General features: G+C 42.0%; 1 protein-coding gene across 1 annotated transcript in view; it reads left to right on the forward strand.

Moving 5' to 3' along the window:
* TLN2 (talin 2) overlaps nt 1-22,948 on the forward strand; it is a 426,734-nt gene that overhangs the window by 265,714 nt on the left and 138,072 nt on the right. The window contains exons 15-22 of the mRNA XM_090270695.1: nt 9,937-10,092; nt 13,429-13,530; nt 14,261-14,337; nt 17,383-17,563; nt 18,398-18,511; nt 20,832-20,940; nt 21,691-21,899; nt 22,490-22,588. Coding sequence (XP_090126821.1) covers nt 9,937-10,092; nt 13,429-13,530; nt 14,261-14,337; nt 17,383-17,563; nt 18,398-18,511; nt 20,832-20,940; nt 21,691-21,899; nt 22,490-22,588 — 1,047 coding nt within the window. The remainder of the gene's footprint in view (nt 1-9,936; nt 10,093-13,428; nt 13,531-14,260; nt 14,338-17,382; nt 17,564-18,397; nt 18,512-20,831; nt 20,941-21,690; nt 21,900-22,489; nt 22,589-22,948) is intronic.

The following is a 22,948-nucleotide window of genomic DNA, read 5'->3' on the forward strand; positions in this document are numbered from 1 at the left end:
TTATTGCTATAGTTATCTTATAACAAGATATTAGAATCATTTTTTTAACTATTTGAAATAATAATAGATTCACAGGAAGTTGTGAAAGTAATACAAAGAATGAAAAAATCAGATATAACAAATGTGTGTGAGCAGGTAGAAACTAGAACCCTAATATACTGTTGGTGGCCCCTTTAAAAAATAGTTTGGATGTTCCTCAAACAATTAAATATGGGGACAACATACAACCCAGCAATTCCACTCTTTGTTATATATATCCAAGAGAATTCAAGGCATATGTCCACAGAAAAGGTTGTACATGAATTTGTAAGCAGTATTTAGCTCATAGGTGGAAACAACCCAAATGTTGATCAGCTGATGGATGGATGAATAAAGTATTATATATATAAAGTGCAATATTACTCCACCATAAAAAGAAATAAAGTGTACTGATACATGCCATGGCATGGGTGAACTTCGTAAACATTTTGCTAAGTGAAAGAAGCTTATCACGCAATACTATATATTGTATGATTCTATTGATCTGAAATGTCAATAATATGCAAATCTATAGAAACAGAAAGCACATTCATGGTTGCTTAGGAGTGAAGTGGAGGTGGAGAGGGATAGAGTGATAGCAAAAAATACAGAATTTTTTTCAAGGTGATGAAAATGTTCTAAAGTTTACTGTGGTAATAGTTGCAAATAACTGTAAATATGCCAGAATCTATTGATTCACCCTTTAACTGGGTGAATTGTATGATATGTGAATTATATCTCAATAAAAGTGTTACCAAATACAGAATTCTGTACTCTTCCTCAAGTTTCCTACAGTGGCAGCTATAGTACAGTATCACCATTAGGAAATCTACATTTGTGCAATCTACAGCTACTAATCTGTTGTGCATCTCAATTTTATTTCAAAGAGGTTGTACAAATGGAATCATACAATATGTAACCTTTTGACAACTGACTTTTTCATTTAGTATATATACTCTCCTTTGCGATCTATCCAAGTTGTAATGTCTTATCAATTGTCTATCCCATTTTATTGTTGAATGGCATTCCGGGTATGGATGTACCATAGTTTGTTTAACCATTCATCATTGAAGAACATTGAGGTTGTCTGAGTTTTGGGCTATTATGAATAAAGCTGCAGTGAACATTTGTGTACAGGTTTTTGTGTGAATGTAAGTGCTCATTTCTTTGAGTTAGCGCCCAAGAGTGCAATTGCTGGACCATGTGGTAAGAACATATTTAGCTCTATAAAAACGGACAAACTATTTCCCACAGTGATTGTACCATTTTGCATTCTTACCAACAATGTATGAGTAATCCAGTTCTTTTCTTCCTCTCCAGCATTTGGTGAATTTCTTTTTTTTCTTTTCTGCCATTCTGGTAGGTGTTTAATAGTATCTATGGTGGTTCAGTTTGCATTTTCCTAATAGCTAATGATTTTGAACATCTTCTCGTGTGCTTACTTGCTATCTGTATATCCTATTTTGTAAAACGTCTGTTCACTTTTTTGCCAATTTTCTGATTCTATTTTTTAACTTCAGTTTTTAGAGTTCTTTATATGTTTTAGGTTCGGTCCTTTGTTAGATGTGGTTTGCAAATATTTTCTTCTGTTTTTTAGCTTTTTTCTAATCCTCTTAACCAGGTTTCTCACAGAGCAAATAGTCTTAATTCTGATGAGTATTTTATCAATTTTTCCTTTTTATGGATCTTGCTTATTGTTGTCTAAGAACTCTTTGTATCCCTCTATGCGCCAAAGATTTTCTTCTATGTTTTCTTCTAAATGGTTTATAATTTTACATTTTACTTCTGGGTCTGTGATTTATTTTGAGTTAGTCTTGTATAAGGTGTAAGGTTTAGGTCAAGGTTTCTTTTTGATCTATGGATGTCCTGTTGCTCCAGCACTATTTATAGAAAGGGCTGTTCTTCCTCCCTTGGATTGCTTTTGTAGCATTGTCAAAATTCAGGTGAACAACTTCTGGCCAAGATGGAGGTGTAGACAGACACGCTGCATCTCCCTCCACAACTAAGAAGGAATACAACTACCTCAAAACTAGAAAAAAACAGAAGTTCCAGAAAATCAAAGTGCATGGAAGTTCAGCAAACAAAGATATAAAGAGGAAATACTCATCCAGACAAGTAGGAGCGGCGGAGCCGGGGCAGAGAGGACACAGTGTGGTGGTGGCAGCAGCGGCAACAGCAGCAGGCTGGCGGAAAGCGCAGTTACATGTTTTAAAAAGTCAGGAGGACACCTGGGGAGCGTTCCCAGCTCCTCACCAGGCTGCGAAGCTCACTGTCCCAGCACCGGGGAAAATCAAGCCTCATTGCTTTTGACTGTGTAAACCAGTGGGGGTTGGGACGGAGGCAGAAACTGCTGGTCTCTCAGCAAAGTGCACTTTTTTAAAGGGCCCCCATGGACGTAGAACATCCACAGACACACCCACTCTGGGAACAACAGCCAGGACAGCAGCTAGAAGGGTACCAGTCCGGTGCGGAAGTGGGAGAAGTGCCTGGAAAAGGGGCGAGTGGCATTGTTCCTTCTCAGACCCCTCGCCCGCATACAGTGCCACAACATGGTGAAACAGGTCGCCCGTTACTGACAAATCCCTAAGGCTCCGCCTCTTAAACGTAGTAGGAGCAACAGCTCTCCCTGGGACACGGAAGCAAACAAACACAGGAGACTTCCAGCCAAGATGGAGGCCTAGACTGACACACTCTGTCTCCCTCCACAATCAGGAAGAAATACAATGACCACAAAACCAGAAATAGCCAAAAGTTCCAGAAAATTAATGGAAGTCCAATGTATGAAGTTATAAAGAAGTGGTGCTCATCTGGACGGGTAGGAGGGGAGAAGCTGGGGAGGAGAGTTCAAGCTATGCTATTCACAGCAGCAGCAGCAGCGATGAAGGCAGGACAGCGGTAAGCACAGACACCCGTATTTAGGGGAGGTAAGAAGCGCCTGGGGAGCTCCCCCGGCTGCAGACCAGACCCGTCAGCTTGTGATTCCAAAGCCAGGGAAGGCAGACCTCCATTGCCTTGGACTGTGAGGCCCGGATGGGGTGGGGAAGGAGGAGGTTCCCAGTCTCTCAGCAGAGAGTGAACAGCAGGAATCCATCTTGGACCCACACCCCCACAGGAAACTACACAGGGTGGTGAGACGGGTAGCCCAGTTGTGATGAGTGCATGGGGCTCTGCACCCTATAGCGAAGGAGGTGTGACAGCCCTGTCCAGGCAGCAAAGGTGAACACGAAATGGTCAGGATGGCACAGGTCATGATAGAGATCCCAGTGACACAGCTTACCAGACAGGAAATATCTAATCTAATGAAGCAGCAGATAGGATATCTTTCTGAGGCACAGTTCAGAGCTTTAGTTATAAGAATGCTTACAGATCTAACAGCAGATCTTATACAAGACGGGGAAGGAATGAAGGCTAGTCCTGCTGAAATGAACAAAAACATATACAAAACTAGTGGTGAGGGCAAGAAAACCAGGGATCAAATCAACAAATCGGAACATAGGGAAGGAACAGTCAACCAGTGCAGAAAGAGGAAACGAGAAGTGAGGAAAATGAGGAAAGGCTCAGAAACTTATCGGACAGCTATAAATGGGCCAACATCTGAATCATAGAGCTGCCAGAAGGTGAAGAAGAACTAGAAACTTAAAAATTATGTGAAAAAATAATGAAGCATAACTTTCCTAACTTGGAGAAGGAAATAGACTCAGAGGTCCAGGAAGCACAGAGAGTTCCAAAAAAACTGGGTCCAGAAAGAACCAGACCAAGACACGTTATAATCAAAATGTCAAAAATTAAATATAAAGAGAGAATCTTAAAAGCAGCAAGAGAGAAGAAGAGAATTGCATATAAAGGGGTCCCAATAAGGCTATCAGCTGATCTCTCAAAAGAAACTCTGCAGGCAAGAAGGAACTGGCAAGAAATATTCAAAGTAATGAAAAGCAAAAACCTACGACAACGATTACTCTATCCAGTGAAGCTGTCATTCAGAATAGAAGGGCAGAGAAAGTGCTTCCAAGACAAAGTAAAACTGAAGGAGTTCATCAGATCCAAACCACTGTTACATGAAATGTTAAAGGGACTTGTTTAGGAGAAGGAGGATCAAAACTATGAACATTAAAATGAAAACTGTATCACAACAACAAACAACAGAAGCTAGGGAATTGAAATAAAAGCAGACTAAGTAGGCAACGAGAGTAGGAAAAATATGTGTATGGGGAATATTTTGGGGAGAGGTTAGTGGGGAGGGGTAAGGGGGGAAAGGGAGGGAGATGGTACAGGAATTAAGAAGCATAGTAGGAGGAAGTGGAGTAGATAGAAAGATGTTGAGAAGAACTATATGCACAACCAATGGACATGGACTAAGAGGGAGGACAACTTGAGGGAGGGGCTTACTGGGTGGAGGGGAGCAGAGGGAAAGGAAATTGGGACCACTGTAACAGCATAAACAATAAAGCATATTAGAAATAAAATAAAGTTTTAAAAAATTTAGGTGAACATATTTGCACGGATCTATTTTGGGGTTCTCTATTCTGTTCCATTGATCTATGTATCTATCCTCTGCTAATATCACACTGCTTTTTATCAATTTGGCTATATTGTAAGCCTTAACGTCAAGTTGAGTGATTCTCTTTACTTTGGTTCTTCTTTTTCAAAATCGTTTTAGCAATTTTAGATCCTTTTCCTTTCCACGTACATGTCAGAATACCCTTGTTTATATTCACAAAGAACTTTTCTGGGATTTGATAGAAATTGTTAAAAGCTTATAGATCAATTTAGGGAGAGTTGAGACCTTGACTATGTTGAGTTTTTCAATCCATGAATGTGGTATTAAGTCATCTTTGATTTTTTTAATCAATTTTTTATAATATTCAGCCTACAGATTTCTGTACATGTCATAACAACATGCACAGTAATTTTAATTTTTAGACTTTAAAATTCAGTAGATCAAGTAAATTGAGAAGATACACTGTACATCAACAGCATGAATAAAAACCCTTTATATGTGTATGTGTATAAGTCACTACAACCATTTAGAACATATGATAAAAAGAGGTCATGTGTAGAATAACACACACACACACACAAATTGTATGCCAAAGGGATACTAAGTTTTTTAAAGGCTTAAGTAACATATTTCTCAGATCCTGAACCTGAACAAAGCAGTGAATTGTAAAGGAGGAACATTGGCATAATTTAGGAAGAAAAGTGAGTGATTCTAGCTTCTTGTTGACTACTTTTATTGGCTCCAATTAGAAATTTTAAATTGATGAAATGATAATTTACTATACACTTAAATACCAATATTTAGCACTATCATACAACATGGCTCAGAGAATTAGTTTGATATATTTATAGGTGCTTCCATCATATTTTCTTCAAAATCTATGTTAATTTTGTCTTAATATTGAGTGTTATACTTTGCTGTTCTAATAGGAAGTGCTCAGGTGTTGGAATCGGGAAGATTGGCCTATAATCCAGACTGGCAATATACACCTATGTGAGAAATAGCAAACATGAGATCCTACACTTCAGTTTCTTCATCTGAAAAATGGTAGCTGTGATGAAGATTAAGTGAACTAATGTATGTAAACAAGCAGTACCGGGAATGTAAGGATATTTGATAAATTTTGTTAACTAGGCCCTTAACTCTTTCCACATCCCCCTAATCTCTGGCCCCTGAATCCGCCCAACTTTTAATTGGCTTTTAGTGTCCACCATGTAGAGCAGGGTTGACAGACTTTTTCAGTTAAGGGCCAGATTGTAACTATCTTAGGCTCTGCCAGCCGTATCCCTCAGCTCTGCCCTTGTAGAGTGACAGCAGCCATAGGCAATATGTAAATGAATGAGCATGGCTACATTGCTGTACAACTTTATTTATGGACTCTGAATCTTAAGTTTCAGGTAATTTTCACATGTCACAAAATATTCCTCTTTCGATTTTTTTCAACCACTTAAAAATAGAACATTCACTCTTAGCTTTCAGGCAATTAAAAAAATAATAATAGGCAAAAAGCTGGATTTAAAATGCGCTGTAATTTGCTGACTCAGATATAGAGAATGTCTGTAAGCCCTATAACGAGTCCACAGAGAACAGCGTTATGTGGCAGTATTCTCAGTGGCTAGGGACAGACACCTTGAAAAGAAAGGCCTGGGTTTGGATTCTGCCTTTGCCACTTTGCTCACCTATAAAACTGACTTTTTATGAGGTTTAAATTAGATAATATAGAAAAGAACTGTTGCATAGAAGATCTCAATAAACGGGGGCCATAAATGTCTACAGTTTTCCTCTTTCATTGGCTGCTTTTGCATTTTATTGTGATTTGCTAATCAAAACCTCATAAGCGATGGTGAGGCAGTTCCCACAACCTGCAAGGGATCCTGTCTCATTCCAGAAAATCTTTATGTAAACATTTTCACTTCTAAATTTTCTTTGAATTTTGCCTGCAGTCACAACCAGAGCCTTGCAGTGGGATGCCTGGGGAGCTGTCCCCTTTCTCCCCTGACCTGTGAGGGCATCACAGGGGGTCCTCAGGGCATCTCAGAATCATGAGTTAAGTCAAGGTGGACTGCCAGTTGCTTTTAGAGAGAGAAATCGCTAGTAAACAGGGTCTCTTGAACAGCCATCTCTTTCTGTAATGCCTCAAAAAGAAGTATGCAGGTGATGCAGCAAAGCACACAGGCCAGCCCCTGGACAGGAAGCCAATGCAGAGCTGCGGTGAGCACAACTGGATCAGGGGTTTAGGCCGCACGTAAGCCAGGGGACCAGATCCACAGCATGCCAAACGCTCAGCCCACTTGCATCTCTTCCCCCCCATTCCAAATCTCAGATGTAAGGCAACCAATCCTCACACCTGTGCAAAGAGCCCCAGGCAGAGCAGGCTTGGTCACAGCCAGCCTCCAGGGCTGAACCCACAATAATGGTTGAGATGTGCTTGAAAGAGGAGGGGTGTGCCTTATATGAATGGATTCTGCTTCTTCTTGGTAGAATGCATGCATTCTTCTGCCTCGAAGTTAGGCAGGCTCCAGACAGCTTCAAACCAAGACCAACCTAACAACCTACAGTATTCCCTCACTTATCGCGGGTATTATGTTCTAGACACACACACGCCCCGCCCCTGAGATAGGTGAAAATCCACAAAGTAGGAACCTTACATTTATTTTAGTATTTATATATATTTTAACGCTTTATAAACCCTTCCCACACACTTATAAACCATTCCCAGTCCCTTATTAACCTTTTCCACACTTTTATAAACACTACTTATGTTCTTAAACATATTCTACACTCTTAAACATATGTAACTTTAACATACGTGTACAGTACCGCAAAATCCCACGATATAGCAAAAAATCCGCAATAAATAATTAAATATAACATTTTTTAAAATCCTGCAATATAGTGAGGCCGCGATAAGTGAACCACGATATAGAGGGGAACTACTGTATTACCTTGAGAGAGAAGTTGCTGTATAGCTGGTAAAATCACAGTTATAGTCTCTGTGTGTCTACATAAAATACAGGTGTCCCGGAGGTAAAAGGATGCTGGTCTGTGTAGTTGAATGTTGGAAAGGAGAGAGAGATTGGACTGAGATTTGAGATATAGGGAGGAAGAGGGAGCCTTATTGCCTGAGGACCCTCTTCTAACAGGCAGGCTCTGCCGCTGAGGGGCAAAAGGCAGGTCTTCACTAGCACAGAGTGGAGCCATTCACTATTTTAACTTTCTCCAGCAATGTGCAATTTTTTGCAGGTAGGCCCTGAAATAATTTTGTCCGTTGATAGTGTTCTTGCTGTTGAGTTACATACAGTCTTTTCTGACTTTTTTTACCCCAGCATTCTGATGGAATGCTGCCCACTGTGAGTCATTAGCTTGTTCACTGTGTCTTCTCCACAAGAGCTGGGGCAATCCTGCACAATCCTGTGTTCCCTCAGCCCAAAGCCCCTCACTGGAGAGGTGCAGAGGGCAAGGAGGGAGGCAGAAGCTGCAAACCACGTCTTATCTCTGACCTGCTTTCTGGTCTCAGCAACTCGGCTGGTGCCAACCCTCTGTTGCTAAACTAGCTGCCTAGGGCCTCTCCACCCAAGTCCTTGTGTGGCTCCTGAAGCCAAATTAGACTCACTGGCATCCCCCACCTGATTGATTTCACCTCTTGTGGAACCAGCCTCTCTTCACAAAGAAGATGAGGGTTGAGAGCTCCTTTGAATGCCATATTTCCCTCCTCGGCCACCCACGCAGATTCCTGGATGCTTTTACCTCCTCCTTCGGGGGGGAAGCTGGGGGTGTGCTGTGACCATCACTGTCCGACAGTTTATGAACTGCCCAGGGTGGCAGGGCGGAGGTATTGCTTGTTTTTTTCTAATTGCTTCCACCAGAAGAAGTACACTGTGGTGGACGGGCTGCTTTTCCAATCAGAGGTATTTTTGAGCTACTCAAATTTGTGTTCTAATCATGGCTTTACCACTCACTACTATCTGCCTCAGGCAAGTTGCTGGTCCCTTCATTTCAAAACAGGGATGATGATGATGATGCCAACATTTAGGGGATGCTTTGAAAATTAATGGAAAATATTTACTAACATATAGCACACTCCTCCCTATTTTGAGTGCTTATCCCCTTGTACTCACATCCACTTATACATACACACTTTGTGTGTTAATTTGTACATGTAATGATTGGAGAATCATGGTGTAGGCATTGCTACGTTTCAGCAAATATTATTGGAAAAGCTTTTTTTCCCCCTGACAACAAAAAGATATATGCTAAGTGAAATTTTGGGAGTAAGGAAAAGCACAAGAAAAGAATACAAACCCCTTGAGATTATCATTGCCACTATTTTGTGAGATTTTATTTTTTAAATTTTTTTAAAAATATTTTTAATTAAAATTTATGCTTAAATTTTGATTTCCTGTAGGATTGTGCTATAACACTGTTTATTTTATAATATATTGTGAGGATTTCAATTGTTTTCTTATAATATGTTTTAATAGTTGTAGAGTAGTCTGTTATTTGTAAGTACCATAATATTATCAAAAATTTGGTTATTGTTAGTTTTTCACTATGGTAATCTCTAGTTGAGCCTTCTTGCAGCATAATCTTCACATCCATTTATTTATAACTTGTTTTTGAATAAGTTTCTAAAAGCAGAATATGTCAAAAGTAGAAACATTTCTAAAGCTTTGGCTCGTTATTGACACATTTTCTTCTATAAAGGCTTTGCCACTTTAAATTCCTATCAGTAGTAATTCCCCTTTATGCCTTCTTCAATTTTAAGTATTAACTTTTTTAATCTGCCATTTTATATACGTGAAAATTTACCCAATTGCTTATTAATATTTATTATCTACTTTATTACTTTAAACAGTTTCTGTTTATGTTCTTTGCTAATTATTATTATTGATTTATGGTAACCTTTCACATAACACAGTATATGAACTCTTTTATCTTTGTATAACAAATACAATGTATAACAATAAATATTTATTCCCCAGTTATTTACTTTTTTATTTTGCTTATGTTATGTTTTCTTTTCTCCTACTTCTCTCTTTTTGTAGATTTGTTGGAGTCCATATATTTTTCAGTTAAATCTATTAAACTTTTCCTTAATTTTTTTTTTGTATTTGTGCTAAAAAAGTAATAACAAAAATATTCACCTGTATGTTTCTCCTAAATTATTAACCTATCTCAGATTTGTTTGGGTATGAGTGACAGGTAGGGATTCATTATTTTAATAGGCATGATTACTCTTTCTTAAAAAAATTATTAAAACTAATAATCCTAAAGATTTTTAAGAGTCAGTAGTCCTGCCTATTTTGAAACACAGTATATATAACTTGACCACAGGTAAAACATTGCAAATTTACTGATTATTTGGCAAAATCAGATGTATTCAGAGGAAGGGCACTGACCCTTGGTGTCTTCTGTTTCAGGAAAAGATGAAAGGCAAGAACAAGCTGGTGCCCCGCCTGCTGGGGATCACCAAGGACTCAGTGATGCGCGTGGATGAGAAGACCAAAGAAGTGCTGCAGGAGTGGCCGCTCACCACAGTCAAGCGCTGGGCAGCTTCGCCCAAGAGCTTCACATTGGTAGGGGCTGGCAGAGGGCAAATATGGCCTTGGGCAATATTATGGGGCAGGAGAAACAAAAAAAGCCCAGGGGGTTTCCCTGGCCTGAGTGAGCAGTGTAGAGAGAGACAAATGGTGGAAATCCATGAGGCAGGGATGGGGACTGATCCAGAACTGATGGAGGGGTACAAAAGCCAGGTCTCCTTGGCCACCCCTTCCTTTCTGGTGGCTTTAAGTAAGACTGTCTAAGCTCCTTAACTAGAAAGAACTACTCAAAGGATTATCCTCAGTCTTCTATGTCCCTGATGCCATCCCTACATACCCTACAAGGAAGCTCTCTAAAGCTCTGAGGCCCATACAAAGCCTCCCTCTTTATCTCTAGTTGTTTCAGGAGTTCCTAAGAACTGGGACATCTTGCTGAGGTGTGTTTGTCCAGCCTACTTAGAAAGAGAGCTTGCTGTATAGTGCAAATTGTATAGACTTCGGGCTAGTACTCACAACCGGCTTGTCATTTCTGAGCTCTATAATCTTGCTCAAGTGACCTGCCTTCTCTAAGCCTTAGTTTTCTCAGCTGTAACATTGGGAGACTAAAGCCCATTTCACAGAGTTACTAGGATCAAATGAGATGATAATGATAAAATGCCCTATGTGATGTCCATGGATTCATGGACAGTATGAACAAAGCGTGTTTGTTCTAGGCCTTCAGACCTCTGAACTCCTCCTCCCAACCTCAATATTTGCTCTTAGCAGTTACTGTGTATCCTTACCTAATAGTCACACTTACATGTGAGAATTAATAGTCAAGTAATAGTCACACTTACATGTGAGAATTAATAGTCACACTTACATGTGAAAATTAATAGGGCAAGTTGGGTAAAAAGAGACATAAAAATAACATTAAAATTTGTTAACTTCTTCACAACTCCTCAGGTGTACTATTCTCCAGCTGAACACTCTTAGTATCAGCTGGCATTGAGGCGAGGACCTCATACAATGGCATTAAAAAAAAAAGTGTAAGGAAGTGACTTTAGACGGAGTAATTAGTTATCAAATTTGATTACCAGTTGACAGACTCATGCCAGTTGGAAGAAATCTTCAGAAAATATACCTTCTTTCCTTCTAGTCAGTAACACCTACATGGCCCTTAAAAATGACTGTTCATACTTAGAGAACTACATTCTCAATTTTCATTGCAGGACGTAAAATATTAAAGTAAAGAAATTAACATAAACATATTTTTTAGAAATACAGCAAGTCCTCAAATAACATCATTTCATTATAATGTTGATGAGATGCTGTAGGAACTTAACTCTTGTTAATATCAATTAGCCTTTGGTAAAATTTGTTTCATCATACATTATTTCCCATAAAGTCACAGAACCTATGGATGATGTTAAGTGAGCACTTACATTAGAAGAAACTGCTTAAAAGGGTTGCAAGTGGTTCCCTGAGTGTGTGTGTTGGGGAGGGGACAGAGAGCAGAGGTGGAAATGTATGGGGTAGGGCACAGCTATGTTTTATTATATACCTTTTATGAATATTGGTCTTTTTAAACTAGGTCCAAGTAAGTAATGAATTGTTAAAAACAAACATTTACCTAAAAATAAGAAATTGTTATGAATCTCAGTAATTAGTTCAAGCAAAAAACAACAATAACAGTGAATTATCATTACTTTTATTAAAGTATGATGTTGAATTTAGGCTTGTAACATGTAATATTTTTCTTCTTCCTATTCCTACCCTTAATTTAATTTCCAAATGTTTGGAGATTTTTCTCTTGTGTGTTATTGATTTTTTACTTTGATTATATTATGGTCAGAGAACATATTATATATAATTTTACTTTTTTAGAATTTTAAGATCTGTTTATATCCCAGGATATGATCATTCTTGGAGAATGTTCTCTGGGTGATTGAAAAGAATGTGTATTATGCTATTGAGTGAAGTGGTCTATAAATGTCAGTTAGATCCTATTAGTTAATGGCGTTGTTCTAGTGTTTTCTATCCTTGTTAATTTTCTGTCTAGTTATTCTATCAATTTCCAACAGCAATTCTGGAACTCTGATGATGATGTGGATGTTAGTTCTTTTGTTATTGTCCCATGGATCCCTGAAGCTCTGTTTGTTTTGCCTATTTTCTCTCTATTGTTCTGATTGACTAAATTCAAGTTTACTGATTCTATCCTTTTTCATCTCCACTCTACTATTTAGTCAATCCTGTGAATTTTTTATTTTGGTTGTTGCATTCTTCAGTTCTATCACTTTTAGTTTTTTTTAATGATTTGTTTCTTTTTTTTAACTTTCTAACTTTTTTACTTGTTTCAGAAGAATTTCTAATTGATAGTTGAAACATTTTTTATGATGGCTACTTTAAAACCCCTATCAGATAATCCAATATCTGCTTCATCTCAATATTGGCATCAATTGATTATCTTTCCTTATTCATATTGTAGTTGTCCTGGTTCTTGATATAAATAGTGATTTTCATTTGTATCCTAGATATTTTGGTTATATATTAGGAGATTCTTGATATGTAAATCTTCTGTTTTTTCAGTCACCTTATTTAGAGTTAGTGTATAGTGTTCTAACCTACCTTTGTGGGCTTTAGTTGCAATGACAATTCATTTTCTGAACCCTTGCGGTGCTATTCTGGACTATTTCGTTCTTTTGACACTGCTGGGATTCTTGCTCAAACCCTGTTGCTGCTGCCTATGAGGGAAGAAGGCACCTCTCTGGGCCACCTGTTATTGCTAGGTGACCTTTTGCAGGGGACACAGAAGCCACTGGGCCTGAGTCTTGTTACACCACTGGGTGGAGACTAGGGAGATGCAGGGCTTCACCATGGCCACGCTGCAAAAGGATCAGACCACTCACCTGCCTGGGTTGTGGAGCATGGGCTGGACTGGCCTGGGTTTCACTGCTCTGTAGCTGCCAGTGACTACCAGCCCAGACTGTGGAGCTAGGTCGCGACTCCCAGCCACATCTCTATTGGGCTTCCTCTCCTCTAACCCTTTGGCCAGAGTGAACAGGCTTTTCAAAAATTGCTTGTTGGAGGTTCCAAATGTCAGGCCTATCAAGCACCGAACCGTAGGGAAAAAGGAGTTTAAAATAAAACCCAAGAACTCACCAGATGTGGTTTGTCGAGTCCTGTGGTCCCCAGCTAGTTCACCTTTTTAGCTTCCAGAGCCCTTTTAACATTGTTTGTTAAATAAGTAGTAGAGTGTTGAGTTGTATTTGGAGGGGAAGGGCAGGGACACGTTGAGCCTATGCCATCTTGAACCTGAACCTTCTCACCTTTAAAACTGCTGATATATCTGTTGTAGTTATATTTCTTCTAATGCTGTTTCCTCCCCACCAGGATTTTGGGGAATATCAGGAAAGTTACTATTCAGTACAAACCACCGAGGGAGAGCAGATATCCCAGCTGATTGCAGGCTACATTGATATCATCCTTAAAAAGGTATTTCATACTGATGCAAATTGGAAAAGCAAGGCTTTATTAAGATTCAGTTAAGATGATGTAGCTACCTTCGGGGTGGGGGAGGGGCAGAAACCTTATTTGAAGTACTTGATGCTCTAATTTAATCTTTGATATTGAGATTGCTTGAGTGTGTGGTCTTTGACCTCAAGATCCTGTGACAATTTCTGATTTTGCTGAAGCTCATTTGTATCACTGACTGCTAGGTAATTAGTGATAGTGCCTCTCTTAGCTAATGAATGAACCTAACTAACCCCTCAGCATCTTCCTCTCTAGGTAGTTATGTTACACTTTATAGCCTCTGTAGAAACCCAGATTGAGGGTCTGAAAATGTTCTTTGCATTTTTCATGTTGTTTTGTTTCCCCATTTGGGTTATACGCCATAGTGGTATACAGACAAATTTTCTGAAGATTCTAGATACAACCCATTCAAATAGCCATGTTCTACTAGAATACTAATATCTGCATCTTGCTTTTAACTATATAAAATTAGGTCTGTTCAATAATATTAAATGCAGAAGGCATTATATATCACTATGTATTAAATAACGTATTTCCTTTTTATTGTTATGATTGCTTTTATCACCCATAACTTATTAAATATCCAGTCTAAGGAATTTGATATGAACCTCAACATTTTTTTCTTGTGTGGCACCTTTTAAAAGGTTCTTATGTAAAGACTTGCTGATTTTGTGTCTTGTTTTACCTCCAGAAACAAAGTAAAGATAGATTCGGACTAGAGGGTGATGAAGAGTCAACCATGTTAGAAGAGTCTGTTTCCCCCAAGAAGTAAGTATTGTGACGAGTGCTGGAGAGCTGCCTTCTCACTACCGGGCCGGTGTCCTCCTGCTGGCTCCGGGGCCTGTTGCTCTGACGTTCCTCCCATGGGGGAGATTAGAGCGGATGATGCGGATGAGTCTTGCTTCCTGAAGTGTGGTCCCAGACCTTCAGCATCCATGTTAAGGGTGTCTGGAGAGATGGGGGTTAAAGGTTGAAAGGAGATACTGAATAAGATGTCTTTAACTCCATTTTTAGAGACAGTGAACATTCCTGAGTCCTATTCTGCATTTCTGATATAAATCTCATAAACTGCATCATTTACATCACAGGGCTAGAAAGTGAGCTTTTATCTGATTCTACTCCTTTGTGGGGAGGGATCTAGCCAGTGGACAAGTTACTGTTCATGGACCACTTGCTACATGCCACACTTGATACACATATTGTGATGCTACAGAGGGAAGTGGTTAAGAACGTGGACTGTGGAGCCGAGCTTTGGGTTCAAACGTCGGGGCTGTTTTTTAATTTGTGATCTTGTGGACATTATGAATTTTCTCTGCCCCCCACTTTCATCTCATCTATAAAATGGGAATAATGTTAATATTTCCTTATAAGCTTTACTTTGATGATTGACTCACTCTCGTCGGCAGCCGTCCGTCTCGAGAGACGATGGTGTAGCTTCTTAAGAGTCTATCTGCACCGCCGAGAATGGCTGTGCAGTCCGACTCGGGAGTGACACGGTATCTGTCTCCTCCCGTGTTGAATCGACATCTTGCGATGACGCTGAAGCTACAGAGCCTGGGCAGGGTAATATGGAGGGTCTGCTGTTGCCCATGCAGCAGACCCCCCCTCTCTTCGCAGCTGAAGGGTCCAAGGGAAAGACGGAGTCAATACAGCTTGGGTTCAGGTGCGCCGCAGGAGTTGCCAGTGTTGACTACAACGTCAAACCGCCTTAGGGACTCCGGCTCCGGATTTTCTGTCGGGGTTTACTCCCTTAGCCTTTCCCCTGAAGAGGTATGCCGCAAGGCAGCGGAGGTTTTTTGGAGTCAGAGTTTTCCTTCTCTGATGTACCCTGACTGGAAGATCGAACCAGCGACACTTAGCTCGCAGGCCGACGCTCAATCCACTGAGCTAAACCAGCCAGGGCAAATTGACTCACTAATGGAGCATAAAAAACAGTGCCTGGCACAGAATAAATGTTTGCTGTTGTCATCATCATCATCATCATCATCATTTTAAATTCAGAACAGTCTCAATTTAGCCCTATTTTATAGATGAGGAAATAGATTTATTAAAATTAAGTAACATCCAATAAGTGATACCTGAATGGAAACCTAAATAGAGCATTGTAATAACTTTAATAACTTTTTTGTCTTTGCTTTACTGTGTGTGTCCCACATGCCGCCTCATTTTGCCCTAACAATCCCTGTGGAAGAGGCACCCAGATATTATCATCTGCAATTCATGGACAAGGCACCTGAAGCTCATAAAAGTCAGTTGAGATGCATTCGTGTAGCAGAGCCAGGACTCAGATTCAGATCGTGTGGTTTTCCCTACAGTACACTGCCAGAAGGTTCTAGATATCCCAGCATTTGACCTTGTTTAGTCATAGCAATTATTTCTCTAACATTGCCGCCCTGCACCCCTTTCTCACAATTTGCTTCATAGTCTTCTCTTGAAGGTGTTTTTACATTTGTCCCATTAGTACACAGGTTGCAACCAAACTTGATGTACTTGTTACCTCTAGTGAAACACCTTAAGTTCTTAGAATTATTAATAACCATTCAATGGAAATTAGTAAGCCAGTGCTTCCTGACAGGGTGCAGTGTTCATCTCAGAGCACTATGCTGCACTTGTACTTGACCCAGGAAGAGCCAAGTAAGTATCTGAGCCCAGACTGCTGGGCCACTGCCTGGGCCTCTGTAGCCGCCTCCCACTGCAGCCCCCCTCCCACTGCCTACAGCATCAGGTGGGGTCTGATCAAGGCAAACAGGAAGAGTGGTCCAGGGTGGTCCCATCACTAGACCTTCCACTTCTCCCTGTATTAGACATTGGTGAGGTCTCAGCATGCAGGTGACTTTTTCAGAAGCCAGAGACCCACCATCCCTAGTGTCACTTCCTCCATAGCCATTGATGTTTCTCCACGGAGGCCTATTGCTTGGTGTCCGAGCATGGCTCCCTCGCTTTGCCCAGGACAATGGGGAGTGATCCATGATGGCTCAAATACCCCAGGACAGAGACCCCGCCCCTAAATGCAATTGCTTACCAACCCTGCGCCCCTTCCACACATGCACGCAGATTCCCCTGTGGTTTTGCCCACTGGGCTACTGAGGCAGATATGCCATTCTCACACTTCTTAACTTCATATGCTTGAAGTCCTTCACATTTGCTATTCATCTGAAGAAGATATTGGGAAGTAAAAAAAAAAAAAAGAAATGGATGTGTTGTTTTATACTGGATGTCCTAGGAGTCTTCCCAAACTTAAGTTGAAACCATCTGGAAGGGCTGCTAAATCTGTCCCATCGTCAGACTGCAAAGGGGTTTGAACATCCTCCACGGTCAGTGGCATGGGACCTGCGGTAGGGGATCTAATCTATGGGAGATTTTCTTTAAGTTTATTTCCATACTTCTCCCTTCAAGCTAGGGATAAATGATCTGTGTCTCCAGTGCCTAGAATAGAACCTGGCACACAGTAGATGCTACTTGTTGAATGAATGCTATTTCATTAGAATGTACGGAATAGGTCAGTGTATCCAAAACTCACTTAAGCCTAGAACATCCTTGTTATAGGACTATTTATGGTTTTTTTTTCCAAAAACAATTAAGTGCATTTACCATGGACCTATTAAATACATTGGCAGTGGTTATTCATGTTACTATTTTAAAAGCATTCTTCTCAGGGTTCTGCTTCCTTGTTCACAATTCTGTCTGTACACACCTCTTTCGGGTTGGCCTCCACAGCATGAAGCAGCAAACATTTCTGACACCTGTGGTGTCTTTCACGACACTCCATGTGAGCGGCTGCCTCACAGTCACCAAACTGCCTGTCCCCCGCAGGTCCACCATCTTGCAGCAGCAGTTCAACCGGACCGGGAAGGTGGAGCACGGCTCAGTGGCGCTGCCGGCTGTGATGCGCTCGGGCTCCAGCGGGCCTGAGACCTTCAACGTTGGCAGCATGCCCTCACCACAGCAGCAGGTCATGGTTGGGCAGATGCACCGAGGCCACATGCCCCCGCTGGTGAGGCTTCCCAGGCGCTCGCCCTGCACATCAGTATGCCCCCCGGTGTGCAGGAAGGGACACCAGCAGGCAGAGAGGTTGTATGTCATCTGCACTCTTGCTAGTTTCTGCCTGGACTGTGGCTCTTCAGCATGCAGTCTTGCTGCCTGACTTTCAGCACACTTTCTTTTAATGGCGTGGCTCTGGTAACGTCCTGTCTAGGATCACAGTTGTCTCCTGGGGCTGGAAGAGAAACAATGATCTCTCCATGTGACTCAGGGGTTGAAACCCGCTTTCCTGCCTTAGCCGCATTAAGCTGCTAATTAGCTCAGATACCCCTGAGAGTCTTAGAAATAGACCGGGTCTGTAGTGAGCCACAGTTTCCCCTGGGTGGATCGTGGGTTCCTTCCACTGGGACGGTCCGCCTGCTACAGTGTCTCTCTCGGGTCTGCTCAGGGATCCTGAGCTATTGGGCAAGAAGTGCTTGAAAGCTGAAGAACCTAAGAGTTCAGAAGTAATTTGACTCTGAAGAAGCATGTTGACTATAGGTTTAGGTGGAATCCTTACTTGTTTACCAAGAAGAGTTCTGGTGTAACACACACGTTTCCCAAGGCCAAGATCTTTTGTCCTCTGTACTCAAGGACTGGATCCCCTGAGCTCCCTGCAGGGACTCTTTCTGAGCCTTTTTACTGCTAATTAAGTTCTCCAGTGGGAGGTGGTTTGGGCAGTTGTTGAGCTGTTCCCTGGGCCACTTTGTCTCAAGCCAGAGTTCACTGTCACCTTGTTTTGTGTAGAGGGCTGTGTCTGTGCTGGGAGCTGGGAGTGTGACCACCTTGTGTCCATCTGTCTTTGCAGACCTCGGCCCAGCAGGCCCTCATGGGAACCATCAACACGAGCATGCACGCCGTCCAGCAGGCCCAGGATGACCTCAGCGAGCTAGACTCACTGCCACCTCTTGGCCAGGATATGGTAAATATTGCTAATGTTTTTTTGTTTAGTTTAATCCTTACTCGAGGACATATTCATTGATTCCAGAGAGAGAGAAACATCAGTCAATTGCCTCTTGCATGTGCCCCAAATGTGGGCCAAACCACAACCTAGATATGTGCCCTGACTGGGGATTGAACCCTCCGCCTTTCAGTTTACAGGACAACACTCCAACCAACTGAGCTATACCAGCCAGGGCAAATAACATTCATGGTTTTCATTTGATGACTGTACCCTGGCAGAAAACAGTTAAGCACTCTGTCTGTCTTCAGCCAGGTGAATCTCTGTTTTCAGCTAGGTAAAGAGGAACCCCATGTCTTTTCCAAGATAATGAGTCGTCTCTAGTTTGTACCCACGGAAGGGGAGAATCATAGGCTGTTGACAGTACCTGGGAAAGGCTAACAACTTGGACCCTAGAGTCGCATCATGTGGGCTCAAATCCCAGCTCCACTGCTCAGTGGCTGTGTGAATCTGGGCAACTTCCCTAAGCCCCACTTTGGTCATCCATAAGCAGTGTGGTCCTGAGGACTCGATGATCTAAACACATGCAGAGTTCTTAGCACAGAACCTAACACCTGTGAGAGCTCAATGAGTATTAGCTGTTTTTATTATTACTAGTGGTTTTCAAACGTTAGCCTGCATTGAAAACACCTGGAGGGCTTGTTAAACCACAGATCCACAGATCGCGGGTCCTCTCCCCCATTTTTTCTGACTCAGTAGATCTGGGGTGGGGCCTGAAGAATTTGCATTTCCAACAAGTTCTCTGGTAATGCTGCTGTCACTTTTCTGGGGGCCACAAAGGGCAGGGCAGTCAGCTGCCTTCCTATAGCTGCTGCTGCATGAAACCACATAGCCTCTTGCTATGCAGGTCATGCTCCAGCACTGGCAACACCTGGGGTTTTGTGAGCGTGCAGAATCTTAGGCCTTACGCCAAAGTCCTGAATCAGAATCTACATTTTAGTCAAGTTCCCCACTGTATTGTGTGCATATTAAAGGTTGTGAAGCGCTGGCTAGCATTGTTATTCTCAGCCCTACTTTGCACGTTAGAATCACCTGAGGAGCTTGAAGGCCAAAGCCTGAGTATCAGGCCAGTCAACTCTGTGTTGTGGGGGTGGGCCTGGGTGTCAGTACTTTTCCACCTCCCCAGGTGATTCGAATGGGCAGCCAAGGTTGAAAACCATTGTTTTGGGGACTGACAGGGCCATCACTGGGGCCAGAACCAAGATACAATTTTTAGCTCATCTTGTCTAGCCAGGATGAACTGCCTCCATGTCCCCCCTGAACGTCGTGATGTTCATTTGTGAACGTGTGTACACTAGGCACTGTGGTCCTCAGCTCTGTTTCTCCCAGGTACCCGAAATCATGGAACATTTTGCTCTGGGGAATTTCGGAGTTAACCATATGGCAGACTCCCAAATTCAGCACAATTGTAAGAGAGTTTTAATATATTTGGATTTAACATTCCTGCTTCCCAATTTTCAAAGAATTAGTATACCAAAAAAATGTTATTAGTGCTAGACAGATCCTGAACCTAGATTAATATTTTTGGAATGTTATAGGAAGCAGATCAGCATCTTCTGTTTCCATAGGGTTGGTGTTATCAATGTAAATGGTCATTTGTTGGCTAAGTCCAGAAATGCCCAAAAAGAAATTTGCTATTTATAGGTTCAAATGACAGTAAGGGCTGGAAAGGTTGTTAAAGACCATTGAATTCCAACAGTGTAAGAAATATAGGTATAGGACCTGGATGTAATTTGCCCAAGCTCATATCACTTAATAGTGGTAGAGCTGGATCCAGAACTGGGGTCTTGACCTGCTCTCCCCCCAAAATCCTACCGGGAAAGGTGCCACATCCACACTGCATTCATGTTGTAAACAAAAGACAGAGAATACTCATGAACTGAAGCACCCTAAGTCTAAACCTGTTCTCTAAAAAACAAGGTAAAAATTAGCAACAGTTGTTGGTGCTAGCATGCAGTATTATCATGAGATATCAAATATTTTCACTTTTTATTGCATTTACCTAAATAAAGCCACATAGAATTTTTCTAAGATCTTAAAAGTAAAAAATAATAATAATAATAACCAGTGTAAGAAACAGTGAGAATTTATGTGCCATTTAGCCCCAGTGAATGAGTCAGTGGCCTGTTACAGACATTGTTTAAGATGACTTCAGGGTGTCATTGGTGCAGGCCCCGTAAGAGCGTAGCCAAAGTGCTGGTCTCATTTTATGGCACGACTTCTCTGGTTTCCTGGGTAATTCTTTGCAGCGATTGTGTCATGCACTTGTCTGGTTTTGCAGGCGTCTAGGGTATGGGTTCAGAATAAAGTCGACGAATCCAAGCACGAAATCCACTCTCAAGTTGATGCCATCACAGCTGGAACAGCTTCAGTTGTTAACCTCACTGCCGGTAAGACCCTGAGGGGTTTGGTGCATTGTGGTTTTATTTTTTTAAAAAACGTTCTCTGATTGAAACAGATTTTCATATGATGAGACGACAGTCTATTTTTAGGCACCCTGAGTGCTTCAGGCATTTTCTTCCTCTGACCCAGGAGAAATGTGGGGAACATCTCATTCCTTTGTGTCTATATCATGTATCATCATTAAAAAGCACTTATGTAGCTCTTCTCATTGTTCATCCATGTGCTGGACATACTTCAAAGTATATTGAGGTCAGTTTCTCCCTTCTGGGAGCTTACAGTCTGAATGATGAGGTCCGTCATGCATGTCTTCTTCTGTCTCGTCCCATGGTAGTCTTTTCTGGTCCAGCGTGACTCCCTGCTCTGCTCTGTCGAGTGAGGGCCAGCAAATATCTTGGCTTCACTGTGCAGCATTACGTGTTTCAGGAACAGAGTTGACCCCCCCGCCCCCTAAGCTGCTGACAGTGATGTAATGAAAAAGGCCATGAGATGTTCAGCCTTCCTTTAGGAATTTTAAAGGTTCTGTGCTCAGTAGTTCAGGGTGAAAGGACCCTGTGAAGAGCAGCACCTGGGAGACAGGGAGCTGTCCTCTCACTGCACACATGCAGTGCTCTGTGTCCGACTCCTGCCAAGTGACGGGTGACAAGCTGCTGCAATGCGGCCACTTACCTCCGGCCTTCCTGGGCTCTCCTCATGCTCCACCGCCCTCCTCTGATGGAGATGGTCCTTCTCTGTTCCAGGTGACCCTGCAGACACCGACTACACAGCTGTGGGATGCGCAATCACCACCATTTCTTCCAACCTGACGGAGATGTCCAAGGGCGTGAAGCTTTTGGCAGCCCTCATGGACGATGAGGTGGGCAGTGGGGAGGACTTGCTCAGAGCTGCCAGGACCCTCGCTGGGGCAGTGTCAGACTTGCTGAAAGCTGTGCAGCCTACTTCTGGAGAGGTGAGCACCTGGGGCAAGCCGTCACTCAGGTTCTGATGAGACAGGTATAACCTTCGAGTGCCATGGACGGGGCTCTTGCCTCCTGAGCTGTTTCTTCCATCCTGATGGGGGCATGTTACCACACTGTGGGGTTTGCAGTTTTGGAACTGGGTGCAGAATCTGTGGTTCAACATTGAGGACTGGTTGGACTCTTAGTAGGAAGCCTTCCTTCTCCCTCCCCTGCCCCCAAGGGACTTGATGAGATGCAACCTCTGAAATGAACAGATATGACAAATACACATTTAATGCAGATACAAGTTCTGCCCCCTAAATTGCATAAAGTGCGAATTAACTTCCTACCATCTGAATGAGCCTCATCAGTGGGACATTTCAAATCTGTCCGCCTATTGCTGGTCTGTGAGCCCTCAGGCATTTCCTTGCACAGGTTTCACCAGGACATTCATGTCTCCTGTCCGGCAGGTAGTCAGAGGCTCTCATTTAGGTGCAGGAGGAGCCAGTCCCGCAGGATTCCTCTCCCTGCCCTGCATGCCTGTTGGCACTGCAGCAGAAGTGCATTTTCTTTCCAACCAATGTGTGTTCTTTGTTCCTAGCCCCGACAGACAGTTCTGACTGCTGCTGGAAGCATTGGACAGGCCAGTGGGGATCTTCTGAGACAGATCGGAGAGAATGAGACTGATGAGCGGTTCCAAGTAAGATATTTGCAGCCCGTAATCTTGGAAAGGAGCCTTAAGTGATAGTCTAGACCCAAACAGGGATAATGTAACATAAAACCAAATCTTTCTTATGCTGTCAAGAATAAGATTGAAGTGGATTATCTTGGGAGGGTGAAGTCTTTGTCTGTTAATTTAAAATTTTTTTTTAATTGAGAAACTCATTTCACCTATAGTCTTCCTCACAAAGCACTTATTTAACTGTTCTCATGGATCAATATGCTGGACATTCTTTAAGCACAAAAGTGAAGGGAATAATGTCATGAATTCCCATGTATCTACCATCCAACCTCTACAATGATCAACTCATGGCCAGTCTTGTTTTATCTGTTTGGGGCA

This window comes from Furipterus horrens, unplaced genomic scaffold, assembly GCF_987537825.1.
Source record: "Furipterus horrens unplaced genomic scaffold, mFurHor1.1.pri manual_scaffold_3, whole genome shotgun sequence".
Classification (NCBI taxonomy): domain Eukaryota; kingdom Metazoa; phylum Chordata; class Mammalia; order Chiroptera; family Furipteridae; genus Furipterus; species Furipterus horrens.